This window comes from Scyliorhinus torazame, chromosome 14 (assembly GCF_047496885.1).
Source record: "Scyliorhinus torazame isolate Kashiwa2021f chromosome 14, sScyTor2.1, whole genome shotgun sequence".
Taxonomy (NCBI): Eukaryota; Metazoa; Chordata; class Chondrichthyes; order Carcharhiniformes; family Scyliorhinidae; genus Scyliorhinus; species Scyliorhinus torazame.
The window spans coordinates 50313866-50332297 of NC_092720.1; the positions used below are offsets into that span (position 1 = coordinate 50313866).

At 44.1% G+C, this 18432-nt stretch overlaps 1 protein-coding gene across 2 annotated transcripts in view; it reads right to left on the reverse strand.

Moving 5' to 3' along the window:
* Positions 1–18432, reverse strand: part of LOC140389717 (UAP56-interacting factor-like) — a 48105-nt gene that overhangs the window by 12160 nt on the left and 17513 nt on the right. The window contains exons 3-5 of one of the 2 annotated variants that reach the window (XM_072474163.1): positions 11353–11510; positions 3476–3588; positions 3129–3225 (exon numbers count right to left, since the gene is read on the reverse strand). In XM_072474163.1, the coding sequence (XP_072330264.1) occupies positions 3129–3225; positions 3476–3588; positions 11353–11510 (368 nt within the window). Of the gene's footprint in view, positions 1–3128; positions 3226–3475; positions 3592–11352; positions 11511–18432 lie in introns of both variants that reach the window. The other variant, XM_072474162.1, reaches the window with a different exon arrangement.

Below are 18432 nucleotides of genomic sequence, written 5' to 3' on the forward strand. Positions count from 1 at the left end.
AACATTTGTGGGAAACCTTTTTCAACAAGATAAATCGTGTTCAAATCCCATCACACAAGGCTTTGAAATTGTACTTAATGAATGTAATGAATGATAAAGACCATGAAATTGTCAAATTGTTGTATAAACCAAACTGGTTTACCAATATTCAGAAAAGGATATCTGTGATTTCCCAGCTAGCCCGATCTAAAATGACTAGTACTACGTGTTTCTACCTCTCAGCGCAGAGGATCCGTGTTTGATCCTGGCCCCGGGTCACTGTCCATGTGGAGTTTGCACATTCTCCCCGTGTCTGCGTGGATCTCACCCCCACGACCCAAAAAGATGTGCAGGCTAGGTGAATTGAAAGGTGCCTGGCAAGTCATCACTCAGCTATGTCACAGATTTATCAACACCATTAAGGTAAACAGGAATGAGTACTAAATGCAGACTGACCACCAGCTCTCACATTCATATGGATGGTTATTGAAATGTATATGTTTTTTATACTTGGTGGCTTCAGACATTTACTAAATAAAATTTAAGAAAACATGATCAGATATCTGACAGAGCAAAAAAACTGTTGCAAGATGAGACTCAACAAAAAAAAAAGCATCTGACATTAACAAGGTGCAAGGGCATCACAATTGGCCCAGTATCCCCCAAGTACAGGGAGGAAATTGGACATGGCACACATTTCTTATTGCTATTCAGTTTATTTCCACTTTTGGGGGACTAAACTGAAATACCAAGGTCAAGTAAACTGTTGACACCAAGTTAAGTTTCCCACCGTCAGAACAGCCAAATGGCCAAAAAACATCAAAGGATATCCAGTGTGTTTGAAATTGAACTCCAATACACATCAACACCACCAGAAAAAGCGAAAAGGGTGAGGGTAGAGACGGGTGGGAAAAACAGCAACTTCTAGAAATCATTAAGACTCACAAAAGATTCTCAAATCAATAAAGAACAGAGTTAAAGATATGGGCCGAGGGATTTCATGTTGGAGATTGCCACTTAAAAAAACTAATTTGCATCAGTATTCAACTTCAAGCTATTTATCACATAGTATTAAATCAACATAAACGTTTACACGACTAGTAAAGACACAAGCACTTGCCAATACTTTAGTTCCTTTGCTGCCAAGGAAGCGGTCTACAGAGGGCAGCATGCAAAGAAAGTTTTTTGGAGGAATCTCTTTCATCAGGAAAGATAGTACGAAGTCTTACAACACCAGGTTAAAGTCCAACAGGTTTGTTTCGATGTCACTAGCTTTCGGAGCGCAGCTCCTTCCTCAGGTGAATGAAGAGGTATGTTCCAGAAACACATATATAGACAAATTCAAAGGTGCCAAACAATGCTTGGAATGCGACCATTAGCAGGTGATTAAATCTTTACAGATCCAGAGATGGGGTAACCCCAGGTTAAAGAGGTGTGAATTGCATCAAGCCAGGACAGTTGGTAGGATTTCGCAGGCCAGATGGTGGGGGATGAATGTAATGTGACATGAATCCCAGGTCCCGGTTGAGGCCGCACTCATGTGTGCGGAACTTGGCTATAAGTTTCTGCTCGGCGATTCTGCGTTGTCGCGGGTCCTGAAGGCCGCCTTGGATAACGCTTACCCGGAGATCAGAGGCTGAATGCCCTTGACTGCTGAAGTGTTCCCCGACTGGAAGGGAACATTCCTGCCTGGTGATTGTTGCGCGATGTCCGTTCATTCGTTGTCGCAGCGTCTGCATGGTCTCGCCAATGTACCACGCTTCGGGACATCCTTTCCTGCAGCGTATGAGGTAGACAACGTTGGCCGAGTCGCACGAGTACGTACCACGTACCTGGTGTTCTCGCGTGTAATAGTGGTATCCATGTCAATGATCTGGCACGTCTTGCAGAGATTGCCATGGCAGGGTTGTGTGGTGTCGTGGTCACTGTTCTGAAGACTGGGTAGTTTGCTGCAAACAATGGTTCGTTTGCGGAGCGGAGCGGAGAAACTAAGTCATCTTCTTCACAGCCTTCAACACGTCATTGATGACGATGAACATCTTGCCAAGGTCATCCCCACACCCCCACTACTTGCCTTCAAACAACCGCGCAACCTCAAACGAACCATTGTTTGCAGCAAACTACCCAGTCTTCAGAACAGTGACCACGACACCACACAACCCTGCCATGGCAATCTCTGCAAGACGTGCCAGATCATTGACATGGATACCACTATCACACGCGAGAACACCACCCACCAGGTACGTACTCGTGCGACTCGGCCAACGTTGTCTACCTCATACGCTGCAGGAAAGGATGTCCCGAAGCATGGTACGTTGGCGAGACCATGCAGACGCTGCGACAACGAATGAACGGACATCGCGCAACAATCACCAGGCAGGAATGTTCCCTTCCAGTCGGCGAACACTTCAGCAGTCAAGGGCATTCAGCCTCTGATCTCCGGGTAAGCGTTCTCCAAGGCGGCCTTCAGGGCGCGCAACAACGCAGAATCGCCGAGCAGAAACTTATAGCCAAGTTCCGCACACGAGTGCGGCCTCAACCGGGACCTGGGATTCATGTCACATTACATTCATCCCCCACCATCTGGCCTGCGAAATCCTACCAACTGTCCTGGCTTGATAAAATTCACACCTCTTTAACCTGGGGTTACCCCATCTCTGGATCTGTAAAGATTTAATCACCTGCTAATGGTCGCATTCCAAGCATTGTTTGGCATCTTTGAATTTGTCTATATATGTGTCTCTGGAACATACCTCTTCATTCACCTGAGGAAGGAGCAACGCTCCGAAAGCTAGTGACATCGAAACAAACCTGTTGGACTTTAACCTGGTGTTGTAAGACTTCGTACTGTGCTCACCCCAGTCCAACGCCGGCATCTCCACATCATGAGGAAAGATAGGTAGTGTAGAGCATAGATCATCGAAGGAAAGACTAAAGTTGATGGTTCAAAAACCCTTTCTCATTCTTTTCTTTATACTCTTGAATTTATGTCCAATCTTGCCATCATAAAGATTCCCACCACTTAAAGTGAACCTTTTGCCTCTGTAATCAATGTCTATTCATAGATATCACTTATGAAAAAAAATAGGATTTTCTACCTTGAGACATTGAGCTATTTTTTTTTTTTTTTCAGGTAAACATGTCCATACCTTTAGGCCTCTTTTGAAAAGAAATGTTGCCTGTCGCACTTCTTTAGTTTGTTGCATCTTTGCTGGAGCCCTGAAAGAATTTGTTTGGACTGGATTCCTGAAAATAATAAGCATAGAGGATTAAGCCTACAACAACATTTTCTCACAAAATGAAGAATCTAATACAATTTCAGAAGTGCTTGCTTCTGCCTTGATGAAATATATTTACTGAGGTAGTTTTGGACAATTATCAGAATCCTTTTCAGCTGCAGTAACGTAGGAGACTTACTCTATCCTTTGTGTTAAGTCAAATTAATTCTCCATTTCCTTTCACCACCCTAAACATAGCACTGTCCACATCTCCTTACCTCCTCTTTAGCTGCATTGAATGCATCAGTGTTGGCATGCATTTCCACTGTTCTTCATTCTGCCTCATTACTGGTGTGTTGCGCTGGAGTGGAGCTCTTGATCTCTGTCCAACCTGCTGAAATCATGGAGAAGAAATCAACACCAAATACAGAAAGCCTAGAGGAGAGGATGGGGAGTGGGAAGGGAGTAGAGAGTAAATCAAATTTATAATAAAACCTTGCACCAAAATGTACCACCTGACACGAGATTGAATGCATCTCTGAAGCTACATTTCCTTCATATTTTAATTGGTTTAATTTCAACTTTTTTGTATCGCTGAGTTCAACACCTTTACTTTATCCTTTATTGAATCCACTGTTTAGCTGTTTGTTATTACAGAACTTGACTGTTACTGAAAGAGATTTTTTTCGTCAACATTTCTCATCTTGCATTCACCAAGACATTTTGAAATTAAAACCAGGCAGCTTGACGGATTGGTCAAGGCACTGCCTGAGGAATGAAGCAGGAAATTACTTTCATTTATTTTGTTTAGCTGAAACAGGTGCAATTCGTACACAGGTTGCGCCAGGTTCAACTAAACAAAATAAGCGATGCTCATTCGCTGGTTAAATTCTCAGGGCAATACCTTGACCAATTAGGGACAAGCTGCCATGTTTAATTTTCAGACAGTGTTTGGCAGTTAACTGTCAGTCACCATCAATTGGTGCATTCGCCATGGCAATACTTCTACCAATCAGAGCTGCTCGGCAATCAACACTCTTCTTATACAGGAGAAATGTGTTGATTCCCTTACATTGTAGTTTTGTGAATGTCCTGTTGAATGCAGGATGAAAAGTTTGACAGAAGTCCTTTTTCAGCAATATTGAATCTGCTGCATCTTAACTTTAGCCATGCTTAATTTTCTTCTTGCATTGATAACTTGCAGCTATTCCCGACACCACGTTTCACTTTTATTTACTACTTTTACCTCAATTTTAATACTACAAATTATTACCTGGAAAAGTAAGGTAATGTTTATGCCATTGGACTAGTAATCCAGGGACTGTTGAGATTGTATTAAAAGTGTCACTGGTTCACTAATTGGCTGTAAAACATTTTTAGGTTGTAATAGGTTATATATTAATGCAGGTTTTTTCTTTCAAATGTCCTTTAGGGATGGAAACCTGGCATCCTTATGCATTGTGGCCTACATGTGACTCCAGTCGTCCATCAATCTGGTTCACTTTGACGTTGCTCACCAAGTCACTGACTTGAGTGCCGTTACATTCTCAGGATCACCAAGGATGAGCAATAAATACCAGCCTTAAAAGCCAGCAAATAAAAACAGCACCCACATCCCAAGAATTAACAACTCCTTCAGAAATTAAATGGAGCCAGTGCACATAATTCTTAATTCTGACCACTGCATCATCAACTAACTGCTAGCACTATACAACACAAAAATACTAAATATAGGTCAGTGCCCTGAAACTAAGGACATTGGGGTGGGGTCAGCTCGGGTTCCCACTTCTAATCACTATTCAACAACTTTGGTTAGGGAGTGTAAATTGTGGCAGGTGGGCCACAATAGTTACCCAAGAAATCGAGGAATTTGACTGGGATGTCTCGTGATCATATAGTCTGCTGATACCATCTACATAAGGTACCAGAAAGTACATGATATTTGTGTAGATGTATCCCTACAAAACCTCTATCACTAAATTGGCCCAGAACATCCCATCTCAAGGCGCCATAACCTAGAGATACCCGAGAAGATGCATTGGGCACCTCCTCCAGAGGTCCACATGCAAGCACTGCATGAGAATTGCCCAGAAAGTTTAAAGTTGTGACGGGCAATTACCGTGCTGGAACTATCCGATTCTCTGAATTAAATCGGAGGCTACAGATGGTTCTCTGTACTCTCCGAGCAGAATAGTTACCCAAGAAAGGTTAAAAGGAGTAAAACCGCTTCTAACATCCGGGTAACTAAAGCACTGCCCTCTGCCACCATCCTGAACCTTGACTATCACAACACCAGCCCCCCGCCCCCCCAACCCACTGAGCCCTAACTACGACTCTCTTGACCACTGCCGCAACTCACAAACTACAACCCCCCCCAACCTGGTCCATCCTATTCACCCCAACCATCCTACCACCCACCCAACAACCCAGGACTCATCTCCCTCAACGCCTCCCCCCCCCCCCCCCCACTAATTCTACCCAGCCCCTTGATCCACCCGAAACCCCTACACATCCTTGCCCCATGCTACCCATACACTTCAGTCCCCCCCACCTGCTACTCACTTACCTCATCCCTGGCTTCTCAAGATGCATTTAACCATAAGGACCTGGTTTGCAGCATTAGTGCCCTAAAAAAGGATGCATGGATTCACTTCTCCCGACACTGTTGACCTGCATTGGAAGGATTTGGGAACCAAGTACGCTACACATTTTTCACCAGACCAAGGTTGGAAGGTCAGGCAAGAAATTAACAGCTTCTGACAAAGATAGCAAAAAAAAAAGTAGAGTGGCCTCAGAGGTTCTGATGCAATATTTCATGTCAACTGTGCAGGATAATCTCAACTGGCAATTTTTTCTGTTGTTAAGTGAATGTGACATCAGTCATTCTGTTCAAATGCTATTATTTTGGATTATGGAGGCTGCAAAAAAAAAAAAAAAAAAAAATCTACTGAAGAAACAATTATAGGACTGTGAATGAATCTGCTATGGTCTTGTTGACGGGTAGTTGACAGGAATCTGCTATGGTCTTGTTGACTGAGTGCTGAATTTGGTGCATTTGAGTGCTATAGTGAGAGTTTGGTGACTGAGGGAGTATAAGGCTTCATTTTTATCTAAAGTCTAGTCTTTTATTTAGTTAATTAACTTAAAAGTTGCTGTTTGGTTCAGAAGAAGGTGAATTTTCAATCAGTTTTAAACAAAGCTTCTATTTGTAGGCACTTGCAGCTGGAGCTTGTTAATTAGTTAATTAGATTAGGCCAGTTTTCAGAGGCTAGATTCACAGTATAAAAGTGATCCCCTACAGTGCAGACTTTGTTTGCACGGAGTGCTGAATCTGGTGCATTTGAGTGCTATAGTGAGAGTTTGGTGACTGAGGGAGTGCTGAATCTGGTGCATTTGAGTGCTATAGTGAGAGTTTGGTGACTGAGGGAGTGCTGAATTTGGTGCATTTGAGTGCTATAGTGAGAGTTTGGTGACTGAGGGAGTTAGGTGCTCCTTTCTTTTTGTTTCCTACATTTCCGCAAAGAGTGAGAAGAGAGCCAGGAGTTTGGAGAGTGCAGCTGACTGGGAGCAGAGTCGTAGGGCGGACATCCAGTTGGTCCACAGGGCAACTATATTCTGCAAGGTAAGAGGGGATGGAGGCTAGGCCAGTTGCATGCTCCTCTTGTAGGATGTGGGTGGTGAAGGATACCACCGGTGTCCCCGCTGACTATACCTGCGGGAAGTGCACCCAACTCCAGCTCCTCAAAGACAGTGTTAGGGAACTGGAGCTGGAGCTGGATGAACTTCCGATCATCCGGGAAGCAGAGGGGGTGATAGAGAAGAGTTCCAGGGAGGTAACCACACCCAAGGCACAGGACAAGAATAGCTGGGTTACAGTCAGGGGACAGAAAACAAACAGGCAGACAGTGCAGGGATCCCTTGTGGCCGTCCCCTTCAAAAGAAGTATACCGTTTTGGATGCTGTTTGGGGGGGATGGGATACGAACTACTGGGGGAAGGCCCTAGCGGCCAGGTCTCTGGCACTGGGTCTGGCTCTGGGGCTCAGAAGGGAAGGGGGGGGGAGAATCGAAAAGCAATAGTTGTAGGAGATTCAATGGTTAGGGGAATAGATAGGAGATTCTGTGGTCGCGAGCGAGACTCCCGGAAGGTATGTTGCCTCCCGGGTGCCAGGGTCAGGGATGTCTCGGATCGTGTCTTCAGGATCCTTAAGGGGGAGGGGGAGCAGCCAGAAGTCGTGGTGCACATTGGTACCAACGACGTAGGTAGGAAAAGGGGTGTGGAGGTAATAAACGAGTTTAGGGAGTTAGTCTGGAAGTTAAAAGCCAGGACAGACAGAGTTGTCATCTCTGGTTTGTTGCCAGTGCCACGTGATAGCGAGGCTAGGAATAGGGAGAGAGTGCTGCTGAACACGTGGCTGCAGGAATGGTGTAGGAGGGAGGGCTTCAGGTATTTGGATAATTGGAGAGCATTCTGGGGAAGGTGGGACCTGTACAAGTAGGACGGGTTGCATCTGAACCAGAGGGGCACCAATATCCTGGGAGGGAGGTTTTCTAGTACTCTTTGGGAGGGTTTAAACTAATTTGGTAGGGGAATGGGAAACGGATTTGTAGTCCAGCAACTAAGGTAGCCGATATTCGGGACGCCAAAGCGTGTAATGAGGCAGTGGGGAAGGGAACACTGACAAAGGAGAGTACTTGCAGGCACGGAGATGGGTTGAAATGTGTATACTTCAACGCAAGAAACATCAGGAATAAGGTGGGTGAACTTAAGGCATGGATCGGTACTTGGGACTACGATGTGGTGGCCATCACGGAAACTTGGATAGAAGAGAGGCAGGAATGGTTGTTGGAGGTCCCTGGTTATAGATTAGGGAGGGTGGTAAAAGAGATGGGGGGTTGGCATTGTTAATTAGAGATAGTATAACAGCTGCAGAAAGGCAGTTTGAGGAGTATCAGCCTACTGAGGTAGTATGGGTTGACGTCAGAAATAGGAAAGGAGCAGTCACCTTGTTGGGAGTTTTCTATAGGCCCCTGAATAGTAGCAGAGATGTGGAGGAACAGATTGGGAAACAGATTTTGGAAAGGTGCAGAAGTCACAGGGTAGTAGTCATGGGTGACTTTAACTTCCCAAACATTGAGTGGAAACTCTTTAGATCAAATAGTTTGGATGGGGTGGTGTTTGTGCAGTGTGTCCAGGAAGCTTTTCTAACACAGTATGTAGATTGTCCGACCAGAGGAGAGGCAATATTGGATTTAGTACTTGGTAATGAACCAGGGCAAGTGATAGATTTGTTAGTGGGGGAGCATTTTGGAGATAGTGACCACAATTCTGTGACTTTCACTTTAGTAATGGAGAGGGATAGGTGCATGCAACAGGGCAAGGTTTACAATTGGGGGAAGGGTAAATACGATGTTGTCAGACAAGAATTGAAGTGCATAAGTTGGGAACATAGACCAGCAGGGAAGGACACAAGTGAAATGTGGAACTTGTTCAAGGAACAGGTACTACGTGTCCTGGTTGTGTATGTCCCTGTCAGGCAGGGAAGAGATGGTCGAGTGAGGGAACCATGGTTGACAAGAGAGGTTGAATGTCTTGTTAAGAGGAAAAAGGAGACTTATGTAAGGCTGAGGAAACAAGGTTCAGACAGGGCGTTGGAGGGATACAAGATAGCCAGGAGGGAACTGAAGAAAGGGATTAGGAGAGCTAAGAGAGGGCATGAACAATCTTTGGCGGGTAGGATCAAGGAAAACCCCAAGGCCTTTTACACATGTGTGAAATATGAGAATGACTAGAGCGAGGGTAGGTCCGATCAAGGACAGTAGCGGGAGATTGTGTATTGAGTCTGAAGAGATAGGAGAGGTCTTGAATGAGTACTTTTCTTCTGTATTTACAAATGAGAGGGGCCATATTGTTGGAGAGGACAGTGTGAAACTGACTGGTAAGCTCGAGGAAATACTTGTAAGGAAGGAAGATGTGTTGGGCATTTTGAAAAACTTGAGGATAGACAAGTCCCCCGGGCCTGACGGGATATAGCCAAGGATTCTATGGGAAGCAAGAGATGAAATTGCAGAGCCGTTGGCAATGATCTTTTCGTCCTCACTGTCAACAGGGGTGGTACCAGGGGATTGGAGTGGCGAATGTCGTGCCCCTGTTCAAAAAAGGGACTAGGGATAACCCTGGGAATTACAGGCCAGTTAGTCATACTTCGGTGGTAGGCAAAGTCATGGAAAGGGTACTGAAGGATAGGATTTCTGAGCATCTGGAAAGACACTGCTTGATTAGGGATAGTCAGCACAGATTTGTGAGGGGTAGGTCTTGCCTTCCAAGTCTTATTGAATTCTTTGAGGAGGTGACCAAGCATGTGGATGAAGGTAAAGCAGTGGATGTAGTGTACATGGATTTTAGTAAGGCATTTGATAAGGTTCCCCATGGTAGGCTTCTGCAGAAAGTAAGGAGGCATGGGATAGTGGGAAATGTGGCCAGTTGGATAACGAACTGGCTAACCAATAGAAGTCAGAGAGTGGTGGTGGATGGCAAATATTCAGCCTGGATCCCAGTTACCAATGGCGTACCGCAGGGATCAGTTCTGGGTCCTCTGCTGTTTGTGATTTTCATTAATGACTTGAATGAGGGAGTTGAAGGGTGGGTCAGTAAATTTGCAGACAATATGAAGATTGGTGGAGTTGTGGATAGTGAGGAGGGCTGTTGTCGGCTGCAAAGAGACATAGATAGGATGCAGAGCTGGGCTGAGAAGTGGCAGATGGAGTTTAACCCTGAAAAGTGTGAGGTTGTCCATTTTGGAAGGACAAATATGAATGCGGAATACAGGGTTAACGGTAGAGTTCTTGGCAATGTGGAGGAGCAGAGAGATCTTGGGGTCTATGTTCATACATCTTTGCAAGTTGCCACTCAAGTGGATAGAGCTGTGAAGAAGGCCTATGGTGTGCTAGCGTTCATTAACAGAGGGATTGAATTTAAGAGCCGTGAGGTGATGATGCAGCTGTACAAAACTTTGGTAAGGCCAAATTTGGAGTGCTGTTTACAGTTCTGGTCGCCTCATTTTAGGAAGGATGTGGAAACTTTGGAAAAGGTGCACAGGAGATTTACCAGGATGTTGCCTGGCATGGAGAGTAGGTCTTACGAGGAAAGGTTGAGGGTGCTAGGCCTTTACTCATTAGAACGGAGAAGGATAAGGGGCGACTTGATAGAGGTTTATAAGATGATCAGGGGAATAGATAGAGTAGACAGTCAGAGACTTTTTCCCCGGATGGAACAAACCATTACAAGGGGACATAAATTTAAGGTGAATGGTGGAAGATATAGGGGGGATGTCAGAGGTAGGTTCTTTACCCAGAGAGTAGTGGGGGCATGGAATGCACTGCCTGTGGAAGTAGTTGAGTCGGAAACATTAGGGACCTTCAAGCAGCTCTTGGATAGGTACATGGATTACGGTAAAATTATATAGTGTCGATTTATTTGTTCTTAAGGGCAGCACGGGAGCATTGTGGATAGCACAATTGCTTCACAGCTCCAGGGTCCCAGGTTCGATTCCGGCTCGGGTCACTGTCTGTGCGGAGTCTGCACATCCTCTCAGTGTCTGCGTGGGTTTCCTCCGGGTGCTCCGGTTTCCTCCCACAGTCCAAAGATGTGCAGGTTAGGTGGATTGGCCATGATAAATTGCCCTTAGTGTTGGGTGGAGGTGTTGACTTTGGGTAGGGTGCTCGTTCCAAGAGCCGGTGCAGACTCAGACGGCCGAATGGCCTCCTTCTGCACTGTAAATTCAATGATAATCTATGATTAATCTAGGACAAAGGTTCGGCACAACATCGTGGGCCGAAGGGCCTGTTCTGTGCTGTATTTTCTATGTTCTATGTTCTAGTCTTTTAGTTGTATTTGTTTTAACTGGCTGAGACAGTTTACAGCTTATTTCTGGAACAAAGTAGAACAGGCATTCCTGTTAAAATTGTTATAGCTAACTACTCCATCTTCTGAATCAAGTAGAAACACCAAGCTTACTTTTCCCATTGATTTCAATGAACTGTTGTCACAATAATGACCAATCATAAAACCTTCACATTTCATTGCACAAATAATTAGTCTCAAAATGTGAATGCATTATAAATAATAAAAGTAAGTAATGAAACACGACAATTTACCTTCTGACTTAGAGACGACCTGTTTAGTGGGTTGATCCACTTTCGTAGCATTAAAGCTTTTCTTGCTGCCAGGCCAGTTATTACACCCTGAAACCGCTTCCTCCACGGTCCAGAACCTCTCCTCTTTCCCATTGGTACCTGTCTGTTCACAGCTGTGCCTATAATGGTTTAAGAAAGCATTGCTTTTCTTTTCATTTTCAATCTGTATGCTCACCTTAATACCACAAGAGAATTCTCAGAAAATATTGGGCTCGAGAAATACACAATTTAGCACCAACAAAATGCCTAATTTCCATGGAATGCACTTCTTACATACACCATGGTGATCATTTTTGAAGAAGATAAAATGGAATCCAATTCATGCAGTTCGATGTTACGGTCCCAGTAGAGTAACAGTTTATTTAAATCTATTTTGGAAATTTGAAAACCCAAGTATTAACTAAAACAGAGTTCAATGTTTAAAGTAAATTATTTGCTACACAAATATCAAACCTGAATATTAATAACAACATTCTCTCTTAGACAGTTGTGTTGAAGATAGTAAATGAATGGTTACTTATATTCCTCAACCTTAATGCAAATTTCCTTCTACATCCATTTGACATACACCCCCAGGAAAGTTCGATACACGGGTCACTAGCACAGCCGGTTCAGGTCAGAATTCGCCTGGTTCTAAATTTCTTTTAACTTTGGAAATCTTTTCTCTGGCTATCCCAGATGTTTCTTTAATTCATTTTGGTGTGGGCATCGCGGATTAGGCCAGCATTTATTGCCCATCCCTAGTTGCCCTTCAGGTGGTGGCGAGTTGGCTTCTTGAACCGCTGCAGTCCTCGAGGTGTAGGTACATCCATTGTGCTGTTAGGGAAGGAGCTCCAAAACATTGCCTCAACGGCAGCGAAGGAACGGCGATATATTTCCAAGTCAGGGTGGTGAGTGGCATGGAGGAGAACCTCCAGGTGGGGTGGTTCCCAGGTATCTGTGGCTCTTCTCCTTCCAGATGGTGGTGGTCGTGGGTTTGGAAGGTGCTGTCTGTGGGACCTTGGTGAGTTACTTGTAGATGGTACACATGACTGCCATTGTTCGTCAGTGGTGGGGGGTTGGAATACTTGTAAAAAGAGCAGCAATCAAGTGGGCTCCTTTGTCCTGGATGGTGTCGAGCTTCTTGGGTGTTGTAGAGCTGCACTCATCCAGGCAGTGTAGGGTAATCCATGTTATACGTTTTAGTTGCTGTGAAATGAAGAGTCTAAAGTTCTTGTGCCTTTTCACCAAACACCATTTATTTCACTTCCACAGCCTCTGCACAAAACTCTTCACAATGCACCACCTGACAGAGGCCACCTGAAGCCCCTTTACATATCAGTGTCAATTAATGGATACTTAACATAAATGAGAACTAATTGCAATGTCTCTTAACCCATTACTTAACAGTCTCCCCTTCCATGGAAAAAAATAATTAGGTGAAAACAAAATTAAGAAACTCAAAAACACACACATGATGTCCCCCATCCCTTTTTTGTTTTGTTTGGACGAGAAAGAAAAAAAAAAGTCACAGAAACAAGCGCCCTGCATTAACAATATCCAAAAGTTTCTGTGAACTAGCCCCTCTTTTCGTAAAACAGTCTGACAGTTGATAGCTCCTGTCGACCCATTTAATTTTTGTTATTTCCCATTTAATTTTTGTTATTTCCCCTCTGTCCAACATCTGCTTCAAACTTGCGATGTCTATCCGTAACCTCTTTTCATTGACACTTTTTGTAGAGTGCACATTTTCCTACAGGGATTTATTGTCAATAGACAGTCAATAGGTATATTACCCAAATCCCCTAATCCCAAAATTTCTGTCAATATCATACTTACATAAAAAGCCATATCCACCCCCTCTACAAGGCTTAACGTCTCAGCAGCCAAAGTGTTGTTTACCACTCTCCTTATTTTCTTTGTTTCCCACACAAGTGGGCAACATTTATCATTGTTCCCCAAAAGGAAAATTATAAAACCTCCTGCACTTGAAACCCCATCACATAAATTTGCGTAGGACGCATCAATATAAACTATGAGTTTCAAGTGCTTAAGGTCACCTAAAACCGGGAACTTCAAAACACACTCCTGCATTTTTAGTTTGGCCAACGCTTTATTTGCTCTTATTATGTCTTCCACTTTGGGATCATTCATTTTTGTACTCAACTCTAAGACATCAAAACTCACGTCCGGTCTAGTCTGTCTACCTAACCAGTTCAGTTGCCCAATTAAACTTCGCAGTTGCTCTTTTTCCATCTTTGAAACCATTGCGTCTTTTTGTGAAACTCGGCCACGACGAATTGCTATTGGGGTGATGCTTTCCAAATAAGATTGCTGACGTAAAGTTACCCCTAACTTAGTCTGTCCAATTTCCAGTCCAATATATTTAAATGCACCGGAAGCCTGACTTCCAACCCTGAATTCTTTCCTCAAACCAGAGATTACAATAGCTTCAAAATCACTAGTCCCACCCCACAAAAAATCATCGACATGCATCATAAAAATGCCAGAAAGATTTCCTTTATAGTGCCAGTAAAACATTGCAGGATCTGCTTTCAACTGGCAACAGCCTAACTTTAACAAAACTGACCTTACCGAAAAATACCAGACTCTAGATGCATAATTTAATCCATATACACATGTGTTCAACTTCCAGAGTACCCCTTCTGTGTTAGCTGCTTCTTTAGGAAGACGGAGAAAAATGTCTCTCTGGAGCTGATGCCCCTGCAAAAAGGCAGCTTTTATATCTATAGATTTGCATTCCCATGCCTTTGTGGATAATAGAGCCAAGAAGATCTTTAAAATAACCGTTACTGCTGTAGGTGAATCTACCCTTAAATCCTGATCTTCTGTTTTCTTCAAATCCCCTTGCCACGAGCCTGGCCTTTGCCGTATAAGTTCCACCCGGAAGAACCTTTTCCATGCAAATCCATCTGTGGGATAGAGTTCTTTGTCCCCTATCCGGTACTTCTGTGTATACCCCAAATTCACTCCAACTATGCAATTTTTGCTGTTTGTTTAACTTCTTTAATAACTTTTTCATCTAATTTATTTGAAGCCACCAAAATCTCACGTGCATGTGGGCTTCTACTCCTATTAGTATTCGTAGTCTTACTCATGTTCCTAGATCTTGACAAATTACGTCCCCTCTCCCGCCTGGTATCTCGTTCTGTACTGCTACTGCTTGACCTTTCCCTTCTGCTGTGGAATGTCCTTTCAATAGTTCTCGAACTTGTCCTGCGGACCTGTTCACTATCCGATGGACTATCTGAACTGGCACTGCGTTTCTGTGCCCTCCATTTTTGAACTTCGTTTTCCCAATCCATCGTCTTGACTCCTTCCCCTGAGTGCTGTACATTCAACCAATGTTTATACTTTCCAGTGGCCTTCCCTGCTCTACTAATAACAGTTGCATCCTTCCATTGACTAGACCCTTCAGGCAAGTATGTCACTTTTGTACCAACTTTTGGCAGTTGCCCTTTCGGAAAAATGGCCTGTTTTAATTCACCAGAAGTGTTGTGTTCCTCCACAGAAAAACTGTCTATATCAGTTAATTGGTCCTCATCGTTCTGTAACTAGCTTTCGGAGCGCTGCTCCTTCCTCAGGTGAATGAAGAGGTCTGTTCCAGAAACACATATATAGACAAATTCAAAGATGCCAGACAATGTTTGGAATGCGAGCATTAGCAGGTGATTAAATCTTTACAGATCCAGAGATGGGGTAACCCCAGGTTAAAGAGGTGTGAATTGTCTCAAGCCAGGACAGTTGGTAGGATTTCGCAGGCCAGATGGTGGGGGATGAATGTAATGTGACATGAATCCCAGGTCCCGGTTCATGTCACATTACATTCATCCCCCACCATCTGGCCTGCGAAATCCTACCAACTGTCCTGGCTTGAGACGATTCACACCTCTTTAACCTGGGGTTACCCCATCTCTGGATCTGTAAAGATTTAATCACCTGCTAATGCTCGCATTCCAAACATTGTCTGGCATCTTTGAATGTGTCTATATATGTGTTTCTGGAACAGACCTCTTCATTCACCTGAGGAAGGAGCAGCGCTCCGAAAGCTAGTGACATCGAAACAAACCTGTTGGACTTTAACCTGGTGTTGTAAGACTTCGTACTGTGCTCACCCCAGTCCAACGCCGGCATCTCCACATCATAGTTCTGTAACACATGCGTACCAGATGACTCTGGTTCCTCGTCATGTCTGTCTGCTCTGTCTAAATTTGAAGAGTTATAATCTGTACCCATTATACTTGATAAATGGACCCTAACAGTTTGATTACCATGTTGCAAAATAATTGTTTTGCCATCTATGCCCATGATCTTCCCTGGGCCTTTCCATTCATTAGAATTGTCTCTCTTATAGTATACCATGTCTCCTTGCTGAAAAACGGCACCTGATGGCCGTACGTTATGTCTTAAAGCTCTGCGAATTCTTTCAGAGACTTAGGCTTCCAAAAAAGCTTTTCTACTGCTATGTAATGCATTTAAATGTTCAGCAAAACCAGAGCTAATTGTAGTCCCCTCCCAAGCTGGAGGCTGGTCATCCAAAATGGTCGGAATTTTAGGATTTCTAACAAACACTAATTGATAAGGACTATAGCCCCCAACCATCTGCAATGAATTCTTTGCATGTACTGCCCATGCTAAAGCTAAATTTAGCCTGCAATTTGGTCGATCTGCCAAAATTTTCCGAAGCATGTCATCGATGACAGCATGATTTCTTTCACAGACACCATTACTAAATGGACTTTCTGCAGCCGTATTCATAACTCTGATATTCATGTTTTCACACATATCCCTAAACTCATCATTCGCAAATTCTCCCTCATTATCCGTAAGGAATTTTGCCGGTGGACCCATTCCTGTCCCTATCCATTTTTCCACGATTTGATCCAGAATTACTCTCTTTTCTTTACTTCGTACAATCGTTGATTGACTAAATCTGGTTGCTAAATCTACAAAATGCAAAATAAATATATTATTTGCTTTATCCCAGATCTTAAGGTCCATGGCCACAATGTCGTTAAAATCCCTGGCCAAAGGTAGGGTCACTATTGGTCGTGCTGGTGTCTTTCTGTACTTCCTACAAACTTCACAGCGGTCACTAACCTGTTCTATCAGTTTAGTATAGTCGTCATCCTTTACCCCTGTATCCTTTAATAAATTTTTCAGCCTCCGAGGAGACGGATGTGCAAATTGCCTATGCAGTTTTAATACCACAAGTTTATCAGCTAAAGTCCCACTTTCAACTGCCATTAACACATCCTTAACCACTCTACTTGAAATGGGGCAGCACGGTAGCATTGTGGATAGCACAATTGCTTCACAGCTCCAGGGTCCCAGGTTCGATTCCGGCTTGGGTCACTGTCTGTGCGGAGTCTGCACATCCTCCCCGTGTGTGCGTGGGTTTCCTCCGGGTGCTCCGGTTTCCTCCCAGTCCAAAGATGTGCAGGTTAGGTGGATTGGCTATGATAAATTGCCCTTAGTGTCCAAAATTGCCCTTAGTGTTGGGTGGGGTTGCTGGGTTATGGGGATAGGGTGGATGTGTTGACCTTGGGTAGGGTGCTCTTTCCAAGAGCCGTGCAGACTCGATAGGCCGAATGGCCTCCTTCTGCACTGTAAATTCTATGATAATCTATGATTATTTGTCAGTAATGGAATACAATAGTGTCCCGACTGTGTAAATTGTAAGTCCACAGTCTTTCCAAAAACTGTTGCCTTATCCTGTTCCATATCCAGTTTCATGTGTGCTTTCTTCATCGATGGTCTGCTCAGAAGCATCTCACTTGATACAACATCCGTGCTAATGAAATGATTCACTCCGGCAATATTGCAAGGGATCACCACTTTTTTCAGCGACTTCAGAGTATTATCATCCCCAAACCTGAAACGTTGAAATTCCTTAACCTAGTTACGATTTTCAGCATTCAAAGAGTCCAGGTAACATTTTAACCAGTCAATTCCACACACAGTAGATGTGCAGCCACTGTCCAATACAGCACAGTTGAAGGATTCTGCAACCAACACCCTCATTACCGGCGTAAAATTGCTCGTCAATAGGACAATGCCTTCTTTCTGGTCACTATCTTTTTCCTCTTCTGACTCTTCCGTGTCATGTGTCGCTTCAAACACTCTATCATAACGAGTTGGACAGTTGAAAGCATAATGGTATTGAGAGTCACATGGAAAACATCGATTTATCATGCCCTGTGCATTTCTGGGGTTCATCTTCCTATTGTAGGTTCTAACTGGGTTTCTGTCTTCATAATTTGTATGGGGGAAATGTCTCAATAATGAATGTCTGTGGTCCCCCAAATTATTCTCTTGATTTTGTTACTACAGTCTTCATGACCTTCATTGAATTAGCATCAACCAATTCCTTTGTAGGTGGGGACTTCAACTGTCATCTTAACCCTTCGATGGATAAACTTCCTGTAACTGGGAATCACCCCAACCAATTAAGGGGCAATTTAGCGTGTCCAATCCAGTTACTCTGGACACTGTTGGATTGTGGGGGTGAGACCCATGCAAACACCGAGAGAATGTGCAAACTTAGTAACCCCGGGCCGGGATCAAACTTGGGTCCTCGACGGCGTGAGGCAGCAGTGCACCACCCTGCTGCCCCAAGGTTTTTCAAACTCAGGGTCGCGACCCGCGGGTGGGTCACAGAACAATTGGCCGCGCCGTTCCTCCAGCTCCTTTATTTGGGGAAATGAGGCTTGTATGGGCCTAAGAGTCATCTGCTGAGACGGACCTTGGTCACTGAGCACCCACCAGCCTCCCGCTCTGGGGGAGACGGAGCTCCTGGGTTGGTTTTGGAGGATCACTGGGCACAGTTTTGTTTTTTTTGGGGGGGGGGGGCTGTATTTGATAAAGCCCTGGGCCGCACTGAGTGCCAGGCTCGTAAATGACAGTCAGTAAGGTTAACGTCAGGAGCTGTGTCCATGACTTTTTACATTCTTTTTCGTATCCAAGGTTGCATTTTGGAACCCCTGGGGCCGCATTGATTGCGGGCTTGGAAATGACAGTCAATGTGGTTATTCTGAGGAG